At 48.1% G+C, this 22616-nt stretch overlaps 2 protein-coding genes across 2 annotated transcripts; both read left to right on the top strand.

Moving 5' to 3' along the window:
- Positions 1-32: 32 nt before the first annotated feature.
- LOC125748861 (uncharacterized) lies at positions 33-4140 on the top strand. Its single transcript, XM_049025520.1, has 4 exons — positions 33-57; positions 2644-2889; positions 3030-3131; positions 3857-4140. The coding sequence occupies exons 1-4, from the start codon at positions 33-35 to the stop codon at positions 4138-4140; spliced, it is 657 nt and encodes a 218-aa protein (XP_048881477.1).
- A 531-nt stretch (positions 4141-4671) lies between these two features.
- Positions 4672-22335, top strand: LOC125749652 (GON-4-like protein). Its single transcript, XM_049027117.1, has 28 exons — positions 4672-4708; positions 5427-5501; positions 5637-5687; positions 5816-5866; positions 6303-6398; positions 6513-6635; positions 6762-6941; positions 7357-7570; positions 8484-8585; positions 8707-8747; positions 8861-8991; positions 11270-11480; positions 12631-12717; positions 13279-13450; positions 14165-14315; positions 14466-14616; positions 14728-14844; positions 15068-17449; positions 17884-18172; positions 18420-18583; positions 18839-19036; positions 19156-19299; positions 19447-19758; positions 20131-20241; positions 20432-20618; positions 20755-21055; positions 21221-21323; positions 21752-22335. The coding sequence occupies exons 2-28, from the start codon at positions 5457-5459 to the stop codon at positions 21869-21871; spliced, it is 6234 nt and encodes a 2077-aa protein (XP_048883074.1). The 5' UTR covers positions 4672-4708; positions 5427-5456; the 3' UTR covers positions 21872-22335.
- The last annotated feature ends 281 nt before the right edge of the window (positions 22336-22616 follow it).

The following is a 22616-nucleotide window of genomic DNA, read 5'->3' as shown; positions in this document are numbered from 1 at the left end:
GGGAGACCTGGCTCGGAGTCTGGTTCCACACCATGCGGATGGGCTTCGGCTTTACCGGTATCACAATTCCGCGAAGCAGTCGAGTTGCAAGACAGGGAGCGAAATGTCCTCCTCGCTGCACGGGAAACGTTGCCCATATCGGACAGAGGAAGGGAATGAGTCCGCGGTATAGGAACGCGTCTCGCAGCCGGCAGTCGGGATATGACTGAATGCGCGATCTCGTCTTCGAAGAAGAGGGACTCCCGGCGCTGGACGCACGGACTCTCTCCTAGGGCGAGAAAGCCGTAAGGGGTGGTAATTTTTTGCAGGTGCGGAATGGACATCGCCGCCCGGGTCACTGGATCCGAAAGATCCTCGTTAGCCAGGTCCAGCCAGAGTCCGCGGTCCGATACTGCCTCAGATGGGTGATGAGTTACGCACCGCGAACGGTAGGGTGGTCCTAAGCATGCCATTGTACACCGTCGGCAGCTTTTGGGGGATCCCACTCCGTATCTCTCTGATTCGTTGTGAAGTGCCGTACAGCGTGTCCTGGTCACTGTAGCCAAAGGTGGAATAGTGAACTTGGGCACCCGATCAGGGGTCATCACCATGTCCCTTAGCGACATCTGTCTCCTCTTCATTTCAGCTGGGATGTCCTGACTGGCCGGCATCGATGACAGCTTGCTTGTGTTGTCCTCGGTGGCATATATTTCAAAGGCAGAAGCCCTCGCTGCTTTAGAAACGGCCAAAGCTGGCATTTTCACGAGTTCATCAAAAGTGAACAATTTTGAAAATTGTACTGATTTCCAGGAGATCATACCACTGCCATCACAGCAGTCGTTATTTCTTTCTTTTGTCCCTACAATTATTTAAAAGTTTGAATTTATAATAGAAAAAGTTTTCTGGTCACGTACGGCAGATAGTTCACCGCAGAATTACAAAGGGGACAGGAGCATATACATATACATATACATATATATCAGTCAATGACGTCAATGCTGACATATTTTTTCCTTTGGGTCACTTAACTGCGTAGCTCCACCCCTGAATCTAAAACAACTGAAACAGAGTGGACATGATTCATTGTGCAAGTTATTCTGTTTTCCCAGCCGTCAATTTCACGTGCCCCTCAAACTGCACGTACTGAAAATATTTTTGATTAATTAGTGTGCCAGAGATACCCAAGAACTTTTAGGAGCACATGTCTGCTGAACATATCTTTTTTTTTTTGTTGCAAAACCGATATTTAATGGAGTATAATTTGATTTATACCAATCATTTGACATTATAAACTAGAGGTGACAGTAAAATTATAAAATATAGCATAGCGAGGAGGGAGGTTATTTACGGTAAACTGCAGTACATAAGCTGTTACGGAGCGACAAATGCAGATAAAGACAATAAAACGATCATCAAAAATGTCAGAAATTACTGATTGTGTCAGAAAATATAATTTCCAAATAAACTCTTTTACACTGATTGCTTTTATAACTTTTACCTATGATTGTAGTTATAAGATATTCCAGAATTATAACTTTGTTATCAGGGTTGCCAGCTCTCACGCATCTGGAGTGAAACTCATATTTTAAGAAGAAAAATCGAGACATCTTACGGCAAATCTATATTATTCCATTATAAACTTAAAATATACAAACCCTATAGACTCTTTACAAGGCAATAAAACTGTTACATAAATGCACATTGGTCCTCGAATTGACAATCTCGCGACAGACAGCTGACCAAAGTTAGCGACCCATATTTGTATGTTTGCTGAACTCTTCCAATGTAATGCAATATTTCTTAATTCTTAGATTTTTTTATTTAAATATTTACATAACCGCGTAAATGTTGTGCTAACGCTGATATAAAACAGGAAATAAGGGAGTTTAGGTTGCCTTTGTTCGTATGATATGGCATGGTCTGTGTCTGATTAATATATTAATTTCACTATGAATTTTTGTTTCATGTAGGAACTAATGTGCCAGGCAAAGTCTGTCTTTACTCGGGGAAGCTGTTCGGAGTGACACCCGGAAGTTTACTGTTACAATCAATGTCCGAGACCGTACTGATGGAGGGAATTGTAAACCGGCGGTTACTTGTAATCAGTAGGATAGATACATATTTGTCATAATAAACAGTTTACGAGTGAAAGAAAGGCGAGAGACAAAAGGGTTCATCAGAGCAGACACGAACCTGGAAAAAACAAACATGAGAGGATGCGCGACAGTTATATGGAGCGAATAATCGATTGCATTACGTGGAGGGAAAAAGGAAAACAAACCAGATGAAGCAGGTAAGTTACTTCTTTAGTGTCATGAGCTAATAATATTTCTCATATGTTTAGCAATCTCACTACAGGGTTGATCAGTTATTTATTTAGAACTGCATTTCATATCCTTACGATATGTCCTTGTTTACATTGACAGTGTTTACGATAATACAGGTGGCTATTTCAATGGAAAATTATACAATCTAGTTTTTGTTAAAGTAACATTTGTACGTATTAGTAGCTGTCAATATTTAAATAAAAACGTTAACGTTGTATCTGACTAGGAAGTAAAAAACTTATCGCAGTATTTTTGTGGCTTATATGAACTAAACCTAGTTATTGTACAAGTACGAAATATAATTCTCACCACCGCAACACAAATGTGTGTTGTATAGGTTTGATTATGGCCCGAAAACGTAAATCTAGCTCACCTGAACCAAGGCTTGCCCGTTCCAAAGCCTTAAAGAAGGACGAGGATGTGTTTGAGATAAAAGCGTCTCGCAGCGCGTCCCTTGATTCGCGAAGGATCTGTCAATCCGCGAAAGGGAAACGCCAGCGCATCGTCTCAGATGCATCCCCACAAAGAGGACATTCTGCCAGGTTTAAAGGTATCGCGCCCAGCTTTCATTCTCCTGTTGCAGGTACTATCTGAAAAAGTGGCGTGGAGGTGTAAGTGTGCTGCTAGAGATTTTGGGCCTTATGAAACCATATCATATACAGCACATTCTGCGGTGCAGTTCACATACTGCAGTCATTTTCCCCCATAATCCCCTGTTTCCAGACCAGGCAGAGTGCAGAGAGGATTCCCTGCACGGGACCAGCTCAGCACAGCACCCTGCTTCACCCAAAGATGACACTGAGCTCGGGCTGGTCATCACCCTGGGTGAGATTCCACCCTTCATTGTTCTATATGGTCAAAGTGGAGTCCCCATCAGTATAACTTCTTTTATAATTTGGGCTGGGTGATATATTGATAAAATATAATATTGTGATTTTCTTGCATAATTAATAATTATAATGCTATATTTTTTACACAAATTCCATCAAGGTACTAGTCTGTTAGTGTAATTTATCATTATCATACTCTCCATAACTACTTGTAAAACGATTTGCTCATTATAATCGGAAAAACTAAAAACCACGTTCATATTTTACTGTTTTCTAAAAATGAATCTTACAATATTGTGACAAGTACCAATATTGTCAAAATCTCTGAAAATATTGATATTTCATATATTTGAAACCCATGGAACAAATAGCGAGGTAGTCAGAGAAAAAAACTGGCAGTAAAATGTACAGTTGGCATTTTCTAGTGCCATTTCCCAAGGAATGTTTATCATTTTTTTAAATTAAAATTACATGCAAGTGTGCCGTCGATTCTGTGTGTTCTGAATCTGTTTAAGGGAAATTCCAAGGCAATTTTAAGCAAAAATTGAGCATGAGAGTAAAGAAATAAAGACTTGAATTGCATTGCAATAATCACTGATATCGTTTGATATGAAAAATATTATCATGATAAAATATTTTACAGCATTGCCCAGCCCTATTTATAATCTACCCCATTCTGCCTGTTGAATGGATTTTTAAATGTGATCCCTCTCTCACTAGATGAGAATCAGTGTGGGGGGCATCAAGGATGGAGGAAGAAGGGTGTGAGGATGAAAATGGGGGCGGCGGGGGGGACAGAGGCTGCGGGGGCTGGGGCCGAGCAGGAAGAGATGGCCTGTGAGGATCCGGATATTAACAGGCAGCTGGACAACGAGCTGGAGAGAAAGTCGCGACAGCACAACCTGAGCCGCTCCAATGTGCGCACCATTCTGCACGTAAGTACGGCACAGCCTGAGCCGCTCCAATGTGCGCACCATTCTGCGCGTAAGTACGGCTCAGCCTGAGCCGCTCCAATGTGCGCACCATTCTGCGCGTAAGTACGGCTCAGCCTGAGCCGCTACAATGTGCGCACCATTCTGCGCGTAAGTACGGCTCAGCCTGAGCCGCTACAATGTGCGCACCATTCTGCGCGTAAGTACGGCTCAGCCTGAGCCGCTACAATGTGCGCACCATTCTGCGCGTAAGTACGGCTCAGCCTGAGCCGCTACAATGTGCGCACCATTCTGCACGTAAGTACTTCTCAGCCTGAGCCGCTACAATGTGCGCACCATTCTGCACGTAAGTACAGCTCAGTCTGAGCCGCTACAATGTGCGCACCATTCTGCACGTAAGTACGGCTCAACCTGAGCCGCTACAATGTGCGCACCATTCTGCACGTAAGTACGGCTCAGCCTGAGCCGCTACAATGTGCGCACCATTCTGCACGTAAGTACGGCTCAACCTGAGCCGCTCCAATGTGCGCACCATTCTGCGCGTAAGTACGGCTAAGCCTGAGCCGCTACAATGTGCGCACCATTCTGCACGTAAGTACAGCACAACCTGAGCCGCTCCAATGTGCGCACCATTCTGCACGTAAGTACTTCTCAGTCTGAGCCGCTACAATGTGCGCACCATTCTGCACGTAAGTACAGCTCAACCTGAGCTGCTACAATGTGCGCACCATTCTGCGCGTAAGTACGGCTCAGCCTGAGCCGCTCCAATGTGCGCACCATTCTGCACGTAAGTACGGCTCAGCCTGAGCCGCTACAATGTGCGCACCATTCTGCACGTAAGTACGGCTCAGCCTGAGCCACCGGCATTATTATTGATATTGCTGGTGTGAATGTTCTTGCTTAAAACACGAAAGTCAGAAGAAGTGTGTGTGACTGGGACAGCAGCATCTACAAGGTTAGGAGTGCTTTAAAAAATATAGGAATCGCTGTCGCTACTAAATAACACATCGCGCTTTCAAGCAATGAGTAACATTTGTTGTCATAAACGCTTCCATTGTGAATTTGTCTTTTTTGTGTGTATTTACTGCCCAAAGTGAAGCTGAGGTACCTGTTACATAATAGGCAGCTGGGTTTGCCACTCGCCACTATTATCATCTTATTATATTTTATCTTTGGTGCCTTTGTTGAGGTTGCTCCGCTTTGACGCTTCCCATTATTGTCCCTTTAATATGAAGTAGTACCTCCTCTGTTCTTCTCAGAACACTTTCTCATGTTAGACATCATTCAACCCCACAGTACATGTGAAAGAATGTGCACTGGAAAGCTCATGAGCAGAGAGTTTGCCCTTCTCTCCACAGGAGGTCATCACCAACAAGCATGTGGTAGCCATGATGAAGGCGGCTATTAGGGAGACACAAGACATGCCCTTGTTTGTGAGTGTCTGTCTGTCTGTCTGTCTCTGTCTGTCTGTATGGCTACCTAGCTATCATCCACCTTCCATGATTTCATGAAATGTTTGGAATTTCTTAATATAACTGTTAAGTTTCTTTTTTTAAAATTGCTTTCAGGAGCCCAAGATGACCCGCTCTAAACTGAAGGAAGTTGTACAGAAAGGGGTGGTGAGTTTCCGCCTTTAGATTCACATCCCTGTTCTTGGAGTAGTCAGTAACAAAATTTTAGCCTGGATTACTCAGCACTGGTGAGTGTGACAGGATGCCTGTCTAATATCACAGTGTGTGTCTCACAGGTTATCCCCACCTGGAACATCCCTGCCATCAAAAAACCCAATGAAGTGAAGGTTTGTAAACGTAGACTACATGTGGGGCTTATTTTAGCAGAACGTTTGCCTCTGGACTCTTCAGTCAGAATGTTTCTGTACACTGCACACTGAATTTAAGCTGCTATGTTTAACTGTAGCAGATGAAATCATGCACAATCCACATCAATGACTGATTTGCATCGTCTTTCTCCCTGTGCTCCATTAAGTTTCCTTCATATGTGTGACATTAGTTGTGTCTTATGCTGTGTTCCGGTTCCCCCGAGATTGGAACTAGGAATGATATCACACTGGAGTTAATCACAAACCAGGGACCTGTTTCAAAAAACAAGATTTCTTGCTTCACCGGATAACTTGTCGATTCCTCTGACTTTCCGATTAGGAATTTCCAGTTGAAATCACCCATAAATGCATCTCGTTTTTAAATCTCCCTGTAAACGTATCTTGTTGCCTCCAGCCCCCACAGTTTGTCGATATTCAGCTGGAGGAAGAGGATTCCTCTGATGAAGAGTACTGCCCCGATGAAGAGGAGGAGGACGAGACAGCAGAGGAGGTCAGTCAGACGGGGCCTCTGCACTTCTAGAGCAGGTGTCCATTTCTCTGCCGTGGTCCGGACGTCGCTGCTCTGTCGTGGCAGCGAGGCTCACGTTTCTGCTCTTCCTCTCAGACATTTTTGGAGAGCGACGTGGAGAGCACCTCCTCCTCGCCCCGGGGTGGCCGCGCAGGGAGGTGTCGGACTCCCGTGGACAGCGCGGAGCACGAAGCGTGCCGTAGCGGCAGTCCGAGACAGGTGACTTGGCGGAGTAGGGGATGCCACCCCCTACACGTGTCATGGCTTATCTGGCCTACACCCGTTGCATTGCTGGTCAGCTGTTCACCTTAACCACTCCCCCCCCCCTCCTTTAAACCCCATCAGAAGTCCCGGCTGTCCAGGCATCTGAGGGTGGAAGTGGTTCCCATGGGTCCGCCCCCGCCCCCTCAGTCTGCTGGACCCCAGCGCCCCGTCAGGGTGCCCCACGAGTGCAGCTTCATGGAGAAGCTCCATGCCGTGGACGAGGAGCTTGCATTCAGCCCCATCTGCATGGAGCCCTACCAGGTAGTGGCGAGGGGACGCACCCTAAGCATGCTGTCACCCTCTCTGCTGTCATCGACGTTCCCAACATTATTCTGAAAGCCCTAAGAAATGATCATCTCCATCCTGCCAAGTCAGATCCATTTCCAGAGCTGATTAAATGCCGGTTTCTCAATCAAAACTAAATTCATTATGCTGGGCTTCCTTTACATCATCATAAAAGAATAAGCATTTACAGAAAATCGCCGCTTAAATGTAAAATGTGTGAAATCCATATGCCAATCAACTATATCAAATGGCCACCCTAATGATTTTTAACAGAAGTGTCCAGCACTGGTTTTAGACCTTGTCATAATGCTAAGTCAGGCGCAGGTTCTGTCACCGGCGGATGTCACTGGGCTGTTTGCAGACTCGGCAAGTCCATCTCTCCCCCTGCCAGGCCCTGAGCGGAGGTGGCGGTGGTGACAACAGCCTGGTGGCGTGCCGCACGCGCTCCAAGCGCCCCCTCCGCGACGTGCCCTTGGGCCAGCTGGAGGCGGAGCTCCACGCTCCGGACATCACGCCGGACATGTACGAGTGTGGCTCCGCCCCCGAGGACCACGAGTGGACCAAGTGGCTGCAGGGCCTCATGCGGTCCGACATGGAGAATGAAGGTGGGGGGAGGGGGGATGATTTACTTATTTATGCGACTTTGACCGTTGTTACATTCAACAGATGCAGTTTCTGAGCACAGACATGGGGAGGAGGAGTGAAGTAGGAGGAAGGGATGTGTAGCCCCTCTACGCCTGTGATCAGAAGGTCGTTGGTTCGAATCCCTGGGCGGGCAGAGTGATTTCAACTTTGGAACCCTGAGCAAAGCCTTTAACTCCCAGAAAGCGTCTGCTAAGTAAATGTGAAAAATGTAATATCCAGAGCGGTTCCATCACAGGCAGAGGCACTAAGTGGGGGATGCGTGTATTTTAGCCCAGCAGACTAGTGCGTGGCGTCAGGACCTGCATCCGTTGACCGATTCGGCCCATCTTGTCTTCCTGTCCCTGATGCACTCATCTGCCGGGGACCTTCTGATCACAGGCCGCACGTGTGCGACGTGGGATGTCGTCTTGCGTGTTTGCTTCGCGCATGTCGCCTCACTTAAGGAGCCCCCGTCTGTTTGCTCTGCCGTGTTTTTCGCCCGGTCCCTGACCTTTCCCAGGCTTTTGGCTCAGTCCATCGGCTATGTTTCCGTAGCTGTTATCTCCCTTCTGCGCTGCCCCCCCCCCCCCCCCCCCCCCCCGCCCACAGCCCAGTGACTCAGAATACACTGTACCGAAGGCGCTCTCTCCCTGACGCGATTAGCTGTTAATGACCCATCCGTGTGATGCACTAGTGAAGCTGTTCTGCTTTAATGCCCCTGATATTCTCAACTAACTATGTACCCCTCAGCCTTAACCCGGTACTATATTGTTCCTCCCACAGAGGGTGGAAATTTCACTGCAGTGTGGTCACACCATGACGTCCAATGACTTTAAGCTAGTGTTTGATGGAGCTTGTGTCTGTCTCTCCTCTTTCTCACACTGTTGTTTTCAGAGGAGGGCGATGACGACGATGACCCAGAGTACAACTTCCTGGAAGACATCGACGAGCCGGACCTGGAGGACTACCGCAATGACCGAGCAGTCCGCATAACCAGTAGGTTCCTCGTGTTATTGGACCTCGGATTTGGGGAGATGCCTCCACCTTTCATTTGGCCCAGGAATCGCTTCTTGGTATCATACGTCAGGGTGGTAAAATGGGCCTTTGTCTCCTACAGAAAAGGAGGTCAATGAGCTGATGGAGGAGCTCTTCGAAACGGTGAGGATGCAACCTGCGGAGATCCAGAGACCCGCGAATTAGTTCAGTCACCATATCCCATCTAAAGCTTCTGCTGCAGACCTTTCTGTCTTGATATCTCTTCCCCTTAACAGTTTCAGGACGAGTTGGGGGTACAGAAGCATGATGAAGAGGGGCATGAGGAGGAGGAGGAGGAGGAGGAAGACAGGGAGGAAGAAGCTCCTTCTCAGGGAGCTCCCAACTTCAATGTCCCTCAGGCCATCCGGTAGGGAAGGTTGTGCTTTAACTATAATGGCCGCAGATTATCGTCTTTTGTCACATTACCCAAAAATGAGCCCTGAATGGCGATGACTGGTGCAAATGTGCCTCTGTCCCTCAAATCCTCGACCCCCGGCCTTCGTCAATGAGCGACATGCCTCACGCAGCACGTTTTTAGGTCAGTGTTTCCTCTACTGTCACCACCCCCCCCAACCCCCCCCAGTCGCTTTGTTGACACAGCGCCATTGCTGCCATCTGTTCCAACGATGTGCCTGTGTGCACGTATACCACAGAGGGGCCCCCGTCCAGGTACCTTCATGTCTCTGAGCACCTGTGTTTGTGTGTCTCGAGGGGCTGACACACACACACACACACACACAAACAATGTCACGTGACCTGGAGCAGCCCGGGGACTTAAAATGCAGCCATAGCTGGAGTAATTGTCACATTCTTACCAATAACTTTGCCGTCATATGGGGTGCTCTGCAGGGACGTGTACTGTCTCACACACACACATACACACACGACTCGGTCCTCCCTTTGGGACAGAGCAGCAGAGGTGTGCTGTATCTGCTTGGGTAGGGAGGTAGAGAGACGCTGGGAGGCTGTGACCTTCGCCTGACAGACAGAAGGCTGGGTTCGCCGACAGCGACATCCGAAGTGCAGTACTAAGAATCGCTAAAACTCCCGCTGGCAGGCTGGAGACGTCGTGTCCCCTGCGGTTTTTATACAGCTGTGGGCCAAAATGTGTGAAGTCAGCTCTGCTGGTGTGAGCCCCCCCACGCTGTGCCATTCCTCCCCGGGGGAAGGCTAGGGCCACTCGGAAGGGTCTTTTCTCAAACACACTTTACCACTCTTGTCCCATGATGCTATTCTTGCAAATTTCTTAGATAACGATACGTTTTTTGTGACTTCCTTTGGTTTAAGTTGATTTATTGCATTTGCATGAATGTAAACCCTATCTGATTTTCAACAATGAACTCTTTGTTACTCAATGAATTTTAATCTAGTCATCGCTGCAGTCAGCATATGCTATTCAGGGCCTTGGGCTTCGGTTGGAGGTGAGGGGGTGGAGCAGTTTTCCACTCTGAGAAGACAAAAGGCTGCCTGCCCCTGTTAAACAGTCCCTCTTTATGATTTGTGACAGTTCCCAAATCGACAGCTGAATAATGCCTGTTTAAAAGCAGCTGATAATCAGTACAATGTGTTGACTTAGTCTCGGCAATGCTGTGTGTGTGTGTGTGTGTGTGTCTGTATGTGTGTGTCTGTGTGTGTCTGTATGTGTGTGTCTGTGTGTGTGTGTGTCTGTGTGTTGGCCCCGTCATGGGGCAGATCTGTGTTCTGTCTCCCTGTCCGGAGAGGGACAATTGAATGAAGGTGGACCTGGTGTCCTGCTGCTGAGGAACACAGGGCCCTCATGGCGCCTCATTAGACTGGGTCTGACGTGAGGATGGCCAGTGCCACTCGCAAAGGGGCACGTACCACGTCCTCCAGAAGCTCCAGAAGACACAGCGTCATGCTGCGCCCTTTCAGATTATAATCAGATTTCAAATCGAAAGATGAGTGTCAGAATATGACTAAGTGCCTGTGAGTAAACTGGGGTTTTCTCTACTTTTATTCTATCAATATTTTAATTTGTAATCAAATTCTCATTGGCATACAGGTATTATGGAATATTATGTAATCTTACTATTATACACGCAAAAAAATATCTAAAACGCTGCATATTATGTAAGCATATATTCTGCTATAATTGGCTTTAGAAGTTTCAGTTTCTTTTGGGTGATTCATGCAGTATGGGTTCCACACTGATTAGATTAGATTACAATGGATTACATTAGATAAGAAGCTTTATTGATCCCGGGGGAAATTTCTTGAAATCTAAGAACTGTGAAGGTGTAAACATGGCTGGGCTCAATTGAGGCCATTGTGAAGACTGTCTTATGATGGGGAAGAAGGGTATTTTTGTTGGGAAAGGAACAAAAATGGGCACCGGTGAAAGCCGTGAGATGCTCTGCACTGCCGAAAGTTTGGACTTTTAAGAATTAAACTAGAAATCCTTGATTTCATGATTTGAAAAATTTGAAGATTAAAATCCAAGATTAGTTTGTGTTGGAATTCTGTTGCAGCACATTTGTCAAGCCGTTTAGGGGAAAAATGTGGTTTCAGGCACATAGCTGTCTTTCAGAAGCAGATGCACATTTAATAATGCTTCCTCTGATAATGCCTCAGATGTTGAAGCATTTGGGTGCTTCTTCCCCCGCTCATGATGCTGCTGGCTGCAGGTTCGAGGAGCCGCTGGCCAACATGTTGACAGAGCGACACCGGCTGGCGAAGGAGCAGTTGGAGGCTCTCCAGCAGCGCCGGGCCCTAATGGACGGCCAAGCCAAGAGCTCCCGGAGTCCCCCGCAGCCCCCAGTACTGCTCCTGCCCCCTCCCTGTGTCCTTATCCTCACTCCCCTGCAGAAACTGCAGCTGCAGCAGCAATTACAGCAGGTTGGTCGCCCCCTACAGTCCATTAAAGGGAGAGGTTTCAATAAAAGATGCTTTTACTTGCCATTTTTCCATTTTTAATTGATCGCCATGTTTGTTAGCAGTTATTCAGTATATTTATTGCTTTCATTTGTGTGCAGTCAGTCCTACCGCAACACGTGACATCACACTGCGAATCTGTTATGTTGCGATTGATATACTAGTACCCATGTCCAACACAAAGTGGAATCACATATAGTCCCGTGATTTTCAGTTGGACAGTCCTACAAGAACTACAATGCAAGAGACACCACTTGCACAAGAAAACTGCTATCCTGGTGTCCAGTTTGTGAACGAATTCTTCCTTTGAACTGGTTTTCAGATCTAAAAGAATATAACTTGTACATCATGCATTGCACAGGTCAAAAATATTTGTCGAATTATCGTGTAAAAACACGGCAGCGTTTTTAAGGTCACTTAAACATTCAAACATTTGCTTTTCGTAGACGGGCCCTAGCCATGTTGCCTCTCCGCGTACCATAATCCGTTGTATTTGTGGCTCACTACTCTAGATGGTGCTCTCTGTTCAAAAAAGGGCTCAAAGCATGCCCCAAAGTAAGCCAAGAGCGCCATCTAGTGCGAGCAGAAAATACAGCAAATGGTTTATGAAGCGCCATTTTGACCATTACTACTCCCGACTTCCAGCAAAGGACAAGCTAGTGAGTTCGGCATGTTTGGTTGAGGCGATTACTAGGCAGTTCTCGTGAAACTCGTAAGTCACTAACAGCACTGTTCTTATTACTTAATTAATTTTGTTTGGCGTAAGTTACTGAATTTTCCCCTAACCCTATTTTTTCCATTATATATCTGTCATTTAATGCGTGATTTTACTGAGTTTTTTCATGAACGCATTAGTCACGTTGTTGCAGGACTGACTGTATTTGGGAAATCTTGACTCTGCTCTGGCTCCAAGCTATTGGGACTTCGATTCCAAGCAGAGACGGACATTAAAGATCCATCATCCTTCTAATAACCGCCCAGTCATGGGGACAATCAAAATGCCTCCACATTTCACCAAGGCAGCAGAATGGGGACTTCAAGAGAGTGGAGCATCATTCCTTTTTTGGTCGCTGTGCGCTCTAAGCTGTGGGCATGTCCTCTGTCTCCGCCATAGCATGTCCAGCTGCTGACCCAGGTGCACATGCTGTGCAGCCCAGTGGAGGCGCTGCAGAGTGAGGTGGCCGTGGTGCAGCATTTCCTGGTGAGGTCTCGCACATGCACATTGCTCTCATAGACCCCTGTGTCTCCCCAGCTGGAGAACACTAATGCGAAGTCGGCACCCGTACAGCCTGAGATACACGTCTGGTTCTTACTCAGCCTACCTTTCCAGTTCCTTTCATTTGCAGGAACCTTAGTACTGGCTGATGGAAATGTGGCGGCAGTTTCTGATGCCTTTATATAAGTTCCTATTCTGCCCTCTCCTCCATTCATACCGCTGATTGGTCCTTCATTCAGAGGTGTGGCCACAGGGGCCCTGTCTGATTTGCCTTCCTCTCTGTCACACACAGATTCAAACGCCGAGCGATAAGGTTGACCCCTCCGTATGAATAATGACCCCTCTAATGCCCTCCACCTTAGAAAATCCTAGAATTGCCCCTGCCTTCACTGTTTTGCCTTTCTACATGCAAACCTCGTACACATACATTCACACGGACACATGCTCATACTGGATTTGGTCCCGTCTGTATTCTCCAATCCACTGGTTCATCTAACCCTTCTGACATCTGCAGCTAAGCCTTTGCCTCTTTCCGTGCCTCTCCAGGAGGAGCTGAAAGTGTTTTCAGAGCGTGGGGAGCAGAGCAGGAAGCCCATGGAGCCTGGATTCGTCAGCATCTTCAGGACCTGTAACCTACAGGGGGCGCTGTCCTTGCTGCATGAGCTGAAGCACTCCGATGTCCCCGTTGTCCCCGTCCAGCCATTCCGGAGGAATAGCTGTGAGCAGGGGTGGGATTAAGAGGGGTGGGCTGAGACTGTATTAATGGATGTGTATATGGAGATGTATGGCTCAGGGGTTAGGACACAGAAGGTTGCTGGTTCAAATCCCAAGGTCAGTGGAGTGATTTCACCATTGGGCCCCTGAGTGAGGCCATGAATTGCTCCAGGGACTGTCTGACCCTACTTTCTCAAAACAAATTGGATAAAAGTGTCTAGTAAATGAAAAAATGTGTCTCCTTTAGTTCAACAAATAGAGCATTGCACAAACGTTGTGGGTTTGTATCCCATGGAGCACAAGGAAATTGTAACCCATGTTACAATTATGTAACAATTATGTAATAATGCCGCATTGTGTAATAACTTGACAAAGTGTCAATATAGACGTCTATCTTGGTTGTTTATAGGGTCGTTACATAATGCAGGATATTATATTTTCATCATTAATAACTGCCACAATGTGTAGTAATTTATTACAAAATGTGGCAGATCATTACCAAATACAGGTGCTATTACATAATGACGTGAAAAGTGGTTACATTTCGTTGTCGTTATATAGTGCAGCGTTATTACATAATGCGCTGTAACAACCCTTCCCTCTCCTGGAAGTCGTTTTGGATAAAGGCGTCAGATTATTGAATAAATGTAAATGTAGAATGGCACTAATTGAATAAGCAACACAGTGTGACTGCATCTTGTGTCTCTTTCTGTTCCAGTCCGTTCGTACCCCTTACTCCCTCCGAATTTGGCCTGGCTGCTGGCTACCCGGCCTGTGTTCATGTACCCCGAACTACTGCCCCACTGCAGCCTAGACCCCGCCCTGCACCCCCCGCGCTCCAATAAGGGCTACACCCGTGGGGAGGAATGGTACATACATACCTGCCACACACATACACTTGAATTTTTTCAACGGGGCCTGTCTGAATTCTCCAATCAGATGTGTGATCATAATCCTTGAGAAAGTGGAGAGTTTTGTTAGGACGCCTCTGATTGGTTCTCCCCTTGCCCTGTCTCCAGCTTGATTGTGTTGGGCCTGAAGCATTTCGGTGAGACGGAGTTCCCATACCAGCTGATGTGCCGATACCTACTGCGCACCAAGAATCCCCAGCAGCTCCGTGCGCGTGTGCACGACATGTCAGCCCACCGCGCTCCCGACAACATCATCAAGGCAGGCCTCCCTTCATCATGCCTTTCATGGTCCTAGTGCCCACACAGCTTCTGACTGCATCTCTCATGTTTTATCTGCCTATTGATGCTACTCTTGCCCATCGTATACCAGTTCTACTGTCGGCACAAGATAGTCGCCCCCATGCTTTTGGCGTGTGGCAGAGTGATGCCAGGAGAAGAGGGCCCTGCAGTGGGGAGACAGGAGACCATTCTTCCCATCTGGCTTCGGGTACAAATGCAGATTATTGGTAGCAATCCTTTGTCTTAAGTGGAATTTGCGCTCTGTTAATATTACATAAGTGCATAATCAACCTGGCAACTGTTGTTCAGTAGAATACATATTAATGACTGGCACCTGCTCTAGATAAGCAGCTTTTTTAAAGTAATAAATAATGATAACAGTGGACTTATTAAAGCCTTTTAAATACTTTCTGTCTTTGCTTTTCTCACAGAAAAGTTTGCCTTATATCCATAAGGCTGTACTAAAGTATAATCACCTTGAAGGCCAGGTTCCAGCTGACGTGATCCAGTCTCCTCCCTACGTTTTCCCTCCCGGGACACGGTACCCGGCCTCCCTGCCCAGAGACGTCACTCTGCGTCTCCACCCCGGCGGCTTCAAATCCACGTGCCCTCATGCCGGGTCAAAGCCCCCACCCCAGTCCGTTCCCGCTTTGACCAAGGCCCCTGCGGGGCTCGCAGACGCTACACCTTTCCTGGCTAACACCTCAGGAACACCCCCTAACCACGGGGTCCTTCTAATGGCCAAAGCCCCGAGCACTCCCATTCACGGGGCCGTGTCGCTGGGCCCAGCACTCCTGACCCCAGCCCACGGCGCCGTACCGGTGAACACCACCTATTCCGTGAACCTGAGCGCTTCGGCTCAGTGTTTTGGACAGACAGCCGTGATGCAGGATGTCCCCCCTGCCCCTCACTCCTCTCTGCTCCAGGTGTCCAGCACAGCCCCCCTGATAGCCGCCCGCCACACCAACAAACGAAGAGCGAATCAGCGCCCTCCTCGCAAATTACTGCCCATCCAGCCCGCCCCCCCAAAACTGCCCTCCCAGCCCCTCCCACTGCTCACTATCTCTACAGGTGGAGCTGTCAGTGTGCTGAATCTGGCTAGCGGGTCGGCTGTAGTAGCTGAGGAAGCGGGGGGCGGGGCTTGCGGTGTCATCCCTCCCACCGTCATCATCAACCTGGCCACTCCGGTCGGCACTACAGTGGTTTGTCCCTCTCCTGCCGCTGACGGATTGGCCAGTCCCTCTCCAGAAGCTATGCCTCTACCCCAAGACCCTGTCACGCACCCCAACGGAGCCCTCGCTCAGCTTCGCAAACTGGCCAGACCATTGCTTCCAGCTCCTCCCAGCACGGACCCTTCCCAAAGCTACATCGACACTGACAGTGCAGTGAAGTTGAAACTCAACCCCATTTTCTTTCACACTCCGTCTCCTGCTGTCACGTCCTCGGATCATGTGACGAACACGACACCACTCCATACGGTCTCATTGGGAAATCCAAGGGAGATGTCAAGGGACACCTCCCCTGAGACCGGAACCAGCGGTAACCCGCACAAATCCAAAGGAACCTGCTATGGTTCCGGTCCACAGACAGTGAACACTTTTGGACATAATGTGCAGTGCTTCAAAACGGTGACTCCTTCAGGCCAGATTCAGAGTGAGGTACCAAACCATGAGCGGGGTTCAGCTCCTCGGAGTATTCTGCCTAACACAGCCTCACAACAAGACCTCCAGCAGACTAATGGTGCAGAAAGCACAAAGAACCACATCTTGTCTTTCAGTGAACTAGGTCCACCTCTGGCCTGCTCTCCTATGACTGCTACCTCTGTGAACCTCCCAGACACGTCAGCTGGGACAGAGCGACAACCGTCCAGCAAAGTACCGTTTATAAACGTGTTAAACAGTAGGGATGTGGTACGTTTTGGCTCAAGCGTAAAGCCATCCACAAGCAGCAGGGCTCAGCTGGAAGTGGATAATTTGGGGGCGAGCACTGGAGAACAGGAAGAGCAGGAAGAGCAGCATGAAAGAGAAGAATGGAGTGAAGGGGAGAGTGGTAATATTGCAGAGCGCCTACTGGCACTGTCGGAATCGTCTAACAGCCCAAGGTCTAGTCTGGACAGCCATGCAGATGCCCTGGAGAGACTAATGGATGTAGAAGAGGAGGGGAAGCTGGTCGAGGCGGGTTGGTGCAGGTTAGCAACTTCCACTCCCTGTCTACCATCAGAGGCAGAAGAAACAGGTGATGAAGATGACTGGGATGATGAAGCGAAACCAAGGAATGGCCCAGCTGGTGGACAAGCAAGGGACGCCGCGTTGGGGACCCAGAACGAAGTGGAGGAGGATGGTCAGTTGGATGGCGCCGACAGCAGGAGGGCCTGTGTGAATCTTCCTCCGCCTCATGTGAAGCTGGCAGGAGGGAAATGCATTTCAGTGGGAGGGCTTTCACTGAGCTCTGCACACGAGGGCCAGGAGCAGTCTGGAGGAGGAGAGGGTGGTGCAGGCGGCGAGCAAGATGGCGGGGGAGGGGAGCACCAGGGTGGAGGCGGTCCCAGCGAGAGGAAGGAAGACCGGGGAGACGGAGGGGAAGACGGCAAGGGAGGGGCGGCAGGAAAGAGAAACGGAGATGGAGAACGAGGCGGCAAGAGAGAAGGAGATGGGAAGGGCGACGGAGAAAAGGATGGAGACGGGGAGCGCGAGAGGCAGGGTGGAGAGGACGAGGAGGAGGAAGACTTTGACGACCTCACCCAGGATGAAGATGAAGAGGAAGTGATGTCATCAGCATCTGAGGAATCCGTGTTGTCTGTGCCAGAGCTGCAGGTATGAATCACATAATATATTTTGTCATTGTAAAAAGCAATGAAGATGCACCATCTTTTTGACCGGTGTATGTTATTTGTATTAAGTGTGAATGATCTGACTATACAGATCATGCTGAAAAACAAGCATTTGTGTTTATATCATTATTTTTTTTGTTTCCACTTTGCAACCTGATAATGATCCTGATACTGACTCCTACTCATTAATTCCAGTAGTATTTTTCGAGAGATGAGTGCAACATAAAATGTGAATTGCTTTACAAATATATTGAATTTCAGGATTTGTCAAAAAAAATCCATTTAAAGCAGCATAGTGTATGTACTGGTAAGTGCATGTGTAGTTGTGCTGCCTGCAGCGTGATGGGTCTACATCTCCATGCATGTGGATGTTGCCTGTATTAACCGTCAGAAACCCCTGTGTGTGACCTTTCCTAGGAGACGATGGAGAAGCTGACTTGGTTAGCGTCGGAGCGGCGATTATGTGGGGAAGGTGATTCGGAGGAGGACAATTCCCCGAACTCCCCCAATTCGCCGACTTCTCCAACCTCTCCAGTCTCCCAGAACTCCCAGGAGGAGAACTCCGAAGAGGAGGAGGAGGGGGGGCCGCCCAAAGGGGAGGAATTGGAATCGGGTGGCGGAGGGACTGGCAAGCTGCCTGACGGGGATGTGCCTCAAGAAGCAGGTCCACCTCAGGCCAGTGGAAAAGGAGCGGGCCGGGGTAGAGGTCAGCGATGGGTCCGGGGGCACTGTCACAATTTCCAATTTTCCCTCCTGTCGATGTAATGGTTCTTCAGTTATTAACTGGAAAAAAAAATGCATTTTCCATGTTCTGTTAATGAGTAGCATATTGCGAAAACCGTCGGCCATTTCATAAGATGTATCTTTTTCTGCTACGCTACGACTCCCCCTAGTGCAAGACTGTGGAATTGTCCTCCAGTGACGCTGCGCTTGGGCCTCCCGTATGCTTACAGGTCGTGGCCGTCCACCCCCCCGCAGCCTGAGACGCACACGCCGCCAGGAGCGGGACAGCAAGGACGCCTCCAAGCTGATGCTTCTGTATGACGACCACATCCTGGACAACGACCCCTTGAGGGAGAGCAAGGACATCGCTTTCGCCCAAGCCTATCTCAATAGGGTGAGGAACTTTTACACCGACTTTAGTCATGTATAAACCATTAGCAGAATAAAATATTTCTGTGCATTTATTTAAACAAAGCCAATTCTTCCCTAAAGGCTGACTCGAATCTTTTAGTTAAACTACCAAAGGTGTGTTTCTATATTCTTATTCACACTCATGAACACAATCAGTAAGATCAGTCATGTTTGTTGGGCATTGTTCTCCTGATGAACCCTGCGTGTTCCACTGATACTCATCTGCCTGCACTCCCAGGTAAGGGAGGCCCTGAAGGACATTCCCGGGAAGGTGGAGGAGTTCCTGGGGCTCCTGTACGAATTTGATCAGGGTGGCGAGGGCCGCAGTGCGGTGGAGCTCTTCGGCCAATTGAAGCCGGTTCTGAAGGAGTGGCCCGAGTTATTGCGGGACTTCGCGGCCTTCCTGCTCCCCGAGCAGGCCCTGGAGTGCGGCCTGGTACTGTGCCCATCTCCTACACATCTGTGGGCTATTTACATCCGCAAGGGTGCCTTAAACCCCGCCCTCACGGTCCCACATGCTGTCCTTAAGCCACGCCCCATCTCTTCCTTCCCCAGTTTGCTGAGCAGCAGGCCTTTGAACGCAGTCGTCGTTTTCTGCGCCAGCTAGAGATCAGCTTCGGGGAGAACTCGTCGCATTACCAGAAGATAGTGCGTGCCTTGCAGGGAGGCCCTGGTCTTAGTTCCGCCGGCGTCGAGGAGGTACATGCTGGAGTGTCACATTTCACACACGCGGGTCTGACACACAAAGCACACAAAGGTTTATATGATGCATTATGTAATGTGCATATGTTGACTGTTTTTTTCCTCTTAGTCACTCCCTTTCTCTCTCTCCTTCACTCCACCTAGCTGAAATCTCAGATGGCCTCCCTTCTCAAAGGTCACACCCACCTACAAGGGGAATTCTGGGTATTTTTCGACGAACTCCGCCCACCTCCGGCTCAGCCGGGGCAGTTTGAAGAGGCGGTATGGCCAGAGGAAGGGGGGAGCACGACTGATGGTGGGGACGGTGGCAGTGTTGGGCCAGCAGGGGGAGTGGGTGGAGGGTTCGAGGAAGTCACGCTTCCTGACTTGGAGGAAGAAGAAGAGGTGCACAAGATTCCACCAATGACCGCCAGAAACAGGAGAAGGAAGGAACTGGTCACGCATGGAAATGACAAGGCTAGTGGGCATATATATGGTGTGATACAGAACACAAAGGAAATGATGGATTTTAATCAGGGGGGGGGTCAGTGGTTTGAGTCTCCACCCTGGCTCCGTCTGTGGAGTTTGCATGCTCTCCCTGTGTTGTCTGGGGGTTTCCTCGAGGTTCTCCGGATTCCCCCCGCAGTTCCAAAAACATGCTAAGGGGAATTGTAGTTGCCAAGTTGTCTGTAGGTGTGAATGGTTGGCGCCCCATCCAGGGTTATTCTCTGTCTTGCACCCATAGCCTCCAGGACAGGCTCTGTACCCCTGCGCCCCTACTTAGGACAGGCAGATACAGAAAATGCATGGACGGATGAATTTTAATTGGAGGATCTCTGTTGACCACAGGAGTGTGATTGGCCAGAGAAGGATTGCTCCTGCCCTTGCCATGATTCTGCAAATGAATCCAAGCTGCGAAGACACAAGAGGAAGGGCTGCTCTCGCTGCCACACTACCAAGGTAACGTGAAAGGGCTCTGTACAGTTTATAATTGTGCATCGATGTTATATGTATCAGTATTAATTTTGCGGTGATTTGGGGTCGAAATGCTTATAATTACAGGAGGAAAAATATTCTTCATATTAGGTATTAATTAATGTAACATTTCTAACATTAACTTGATGTTTTCATATTTTTCCCCCTTGCACAGACTTCTGATTCTGCCAAAGTAATGAAGAATCGTGATTCATTGTACTCAGGATCCAACAGTCCCCCGCAAGAGATCCAAGTGGAAAAGAGAGGGGAAGAGAGGGAGGAAGAGAGAGAGGGAGAGAAAGAGGTGGAGACCGAAGTCCGAGCAGAAACAGGAATCCAGGAGTCAAGCAGCCCGCGGACTGGTACACCTCTAAAGTTCACTCGTTGGTGTAGCTGCTTAAGGAAATGTTTCTGTATTTTCTTTTGTTTTGCAAATATAAACTCATGTTTGTAAAACTCTAACTATTGGAGAAAAAAAAAATGTGCCATTTGATTCAGGTGGGGAGGCCCAACCGTGGGAAGGAGGTCCTCTCCCACCGACTGAAGAAAGAGATGAAGAAGAGGAAGAGGAGTGGAAGGAAGGGGAAGCTGAAGGCAGCCCTGCCCCAAAGAAGAGCAGGAAGGACGGAGAGGCTGCAGGAGAGTTTGATGAACCTTCACTCCTCCTGTCGGTGGACAAAGAGAAGGAGATGTCCCAGGGCCCCCTTCAGGCACGTCCCAGCACCTGCTCTGATCCTCCAGTCTGCGCCAAGAACATCTCCCTCACTCCAAGTGGAGAGAAAGTCATCCTCTGGACCAGGTATGTTTTTGAGAGGCTTAGACGGGCTGGTGAGATAGGGTTTATTTGTCAGTTACTGTGTATAAACATCAGGATTCTGGTCACTGTGAGAAATATCTAATGTGGAATACGTTATTAGTCTGATGTTTTCCTTTCATCAGTGGGCTGTGCTTTACTCTGTTACAGAGAGGCAGACCGTGTGATTTTAACTGCTTGCCAGCAGCAGGGAGCCAATCAGAGCACCTTCCAGGCAGTGTCCGCCCAACTTGGAAACAAGACAGCCAATGAGGTAGAGTCACAGAATGGTTATATTCTTCAACCGTAACCAGATGCGGGGTATTTTGTAACCATTTTTAGCCTGTTATGAAAACTAAATGCAGCACATTAAAACTGTGTATTGTACATTTTCCAGGTATAGATAACAGAAAATATTATACAGAATACTTAAATCTTAAGACTTTCAGCATTTTATACTATATATGAGAGAGTTGCTTTATTGCTTGATAATAAATCTTTTTGCTGTTTCTCCTAAACTGATCTAATTTGATCTAATGTGTCCTATGCTGCTATGGATGGATGGATGGATGGATGGATGGATGGATGGATGGATCCACAGCCATATCACCTTCTTCCAAATATAATATCCAAAAAGCAATGTGGCCCTGTGAGATGCTCTCTTTGGCATATCTTACTGAAACGGCATCTCCTGACTCCTAGGTGTCCCGGCGGTTCCGCGACCTCATGCGCCTGTTCCACACGGCAGCCCGGCAGGTCAGCTCAGAGGATGAGGCGAGCAATACAGAACAGCAGTCCGCCACCGATGAGGAGCTGGACTGACGGGCAAAGCGCTCCTCAGAATGAAGGAGCCACTCGCACGCGCCGTCCAGGGAGCTGAAGGATGAGCAGGAAGTGACCAAAAAGCAGAAACGTGTCCCTAACCTTCCAGAATACCCTGTTTGCAGTTGCACGATTCGGACCTTCCTAAAGTCGCTAACGTACCTTGAGAACTAAAACGTGGAGACTGAAGACATGAGCAGATTTAAAACGCTAACAACCAAGACGTCTGACACACACCAGCCAAAGTGTTAAAAATAGCACCCTACAACCAACTTGAACATGTTGTACATAATGTAAATACAGCATTATTTGGTTTTACATCCCAGGCTGTACAGTATCTTTTTAATATTTGCATTCTGTCGGTATGTGTTAATGTAGGACGTTGTGCAAACATATCCTACAATAATTTAATAAATAATTGTATTAATAATGGGGAGTTCACAATAAAATCCAACATGACTTTTTTTACATGCATAAAAAAATAAGTATTTAGTCCACAGTGCAATTTTGCTTAATTTTGTGATGTGGGATTGGAAAACATTATATTTAAAATTTTTGTTTGTCCTGCCTTGTGCCTAATGGGGTTAGTCTACGGGCTGATTGTCATCGTGCTGGATAAGCATGGATGGATGGATGGATGGTTACAAGACAGTAAGTGATGTTTTTCGTATTGACAAAGTAGACTGACAGAAAGGGCAGTACCTAGTTTAACCTAAAAGAACAGACACTAACCGTAACTGAATTT

This window comes from Brienomyrus brachyistius, chromosome 9, assembly GCF_023856365.1.
Source record: "Brienomyrus brachyistius isolate T26 chromosome 9, BBRACH_0.4, whole genome shotgun sequence".
NCBI classification, from domain to species: domain Eukaryota; kingdom Metazoa; phylum Chordata; class Actinopteri; order Osteoglossiformes; family Mormyridae; genus Brienomyrus; species Brienomyrus brachyistius.
The sequence above is the reverse complement of the archived record's forward strand: the minus strand, read 5'-3'. Positions and strand labels throughout refer to the sequence as shown.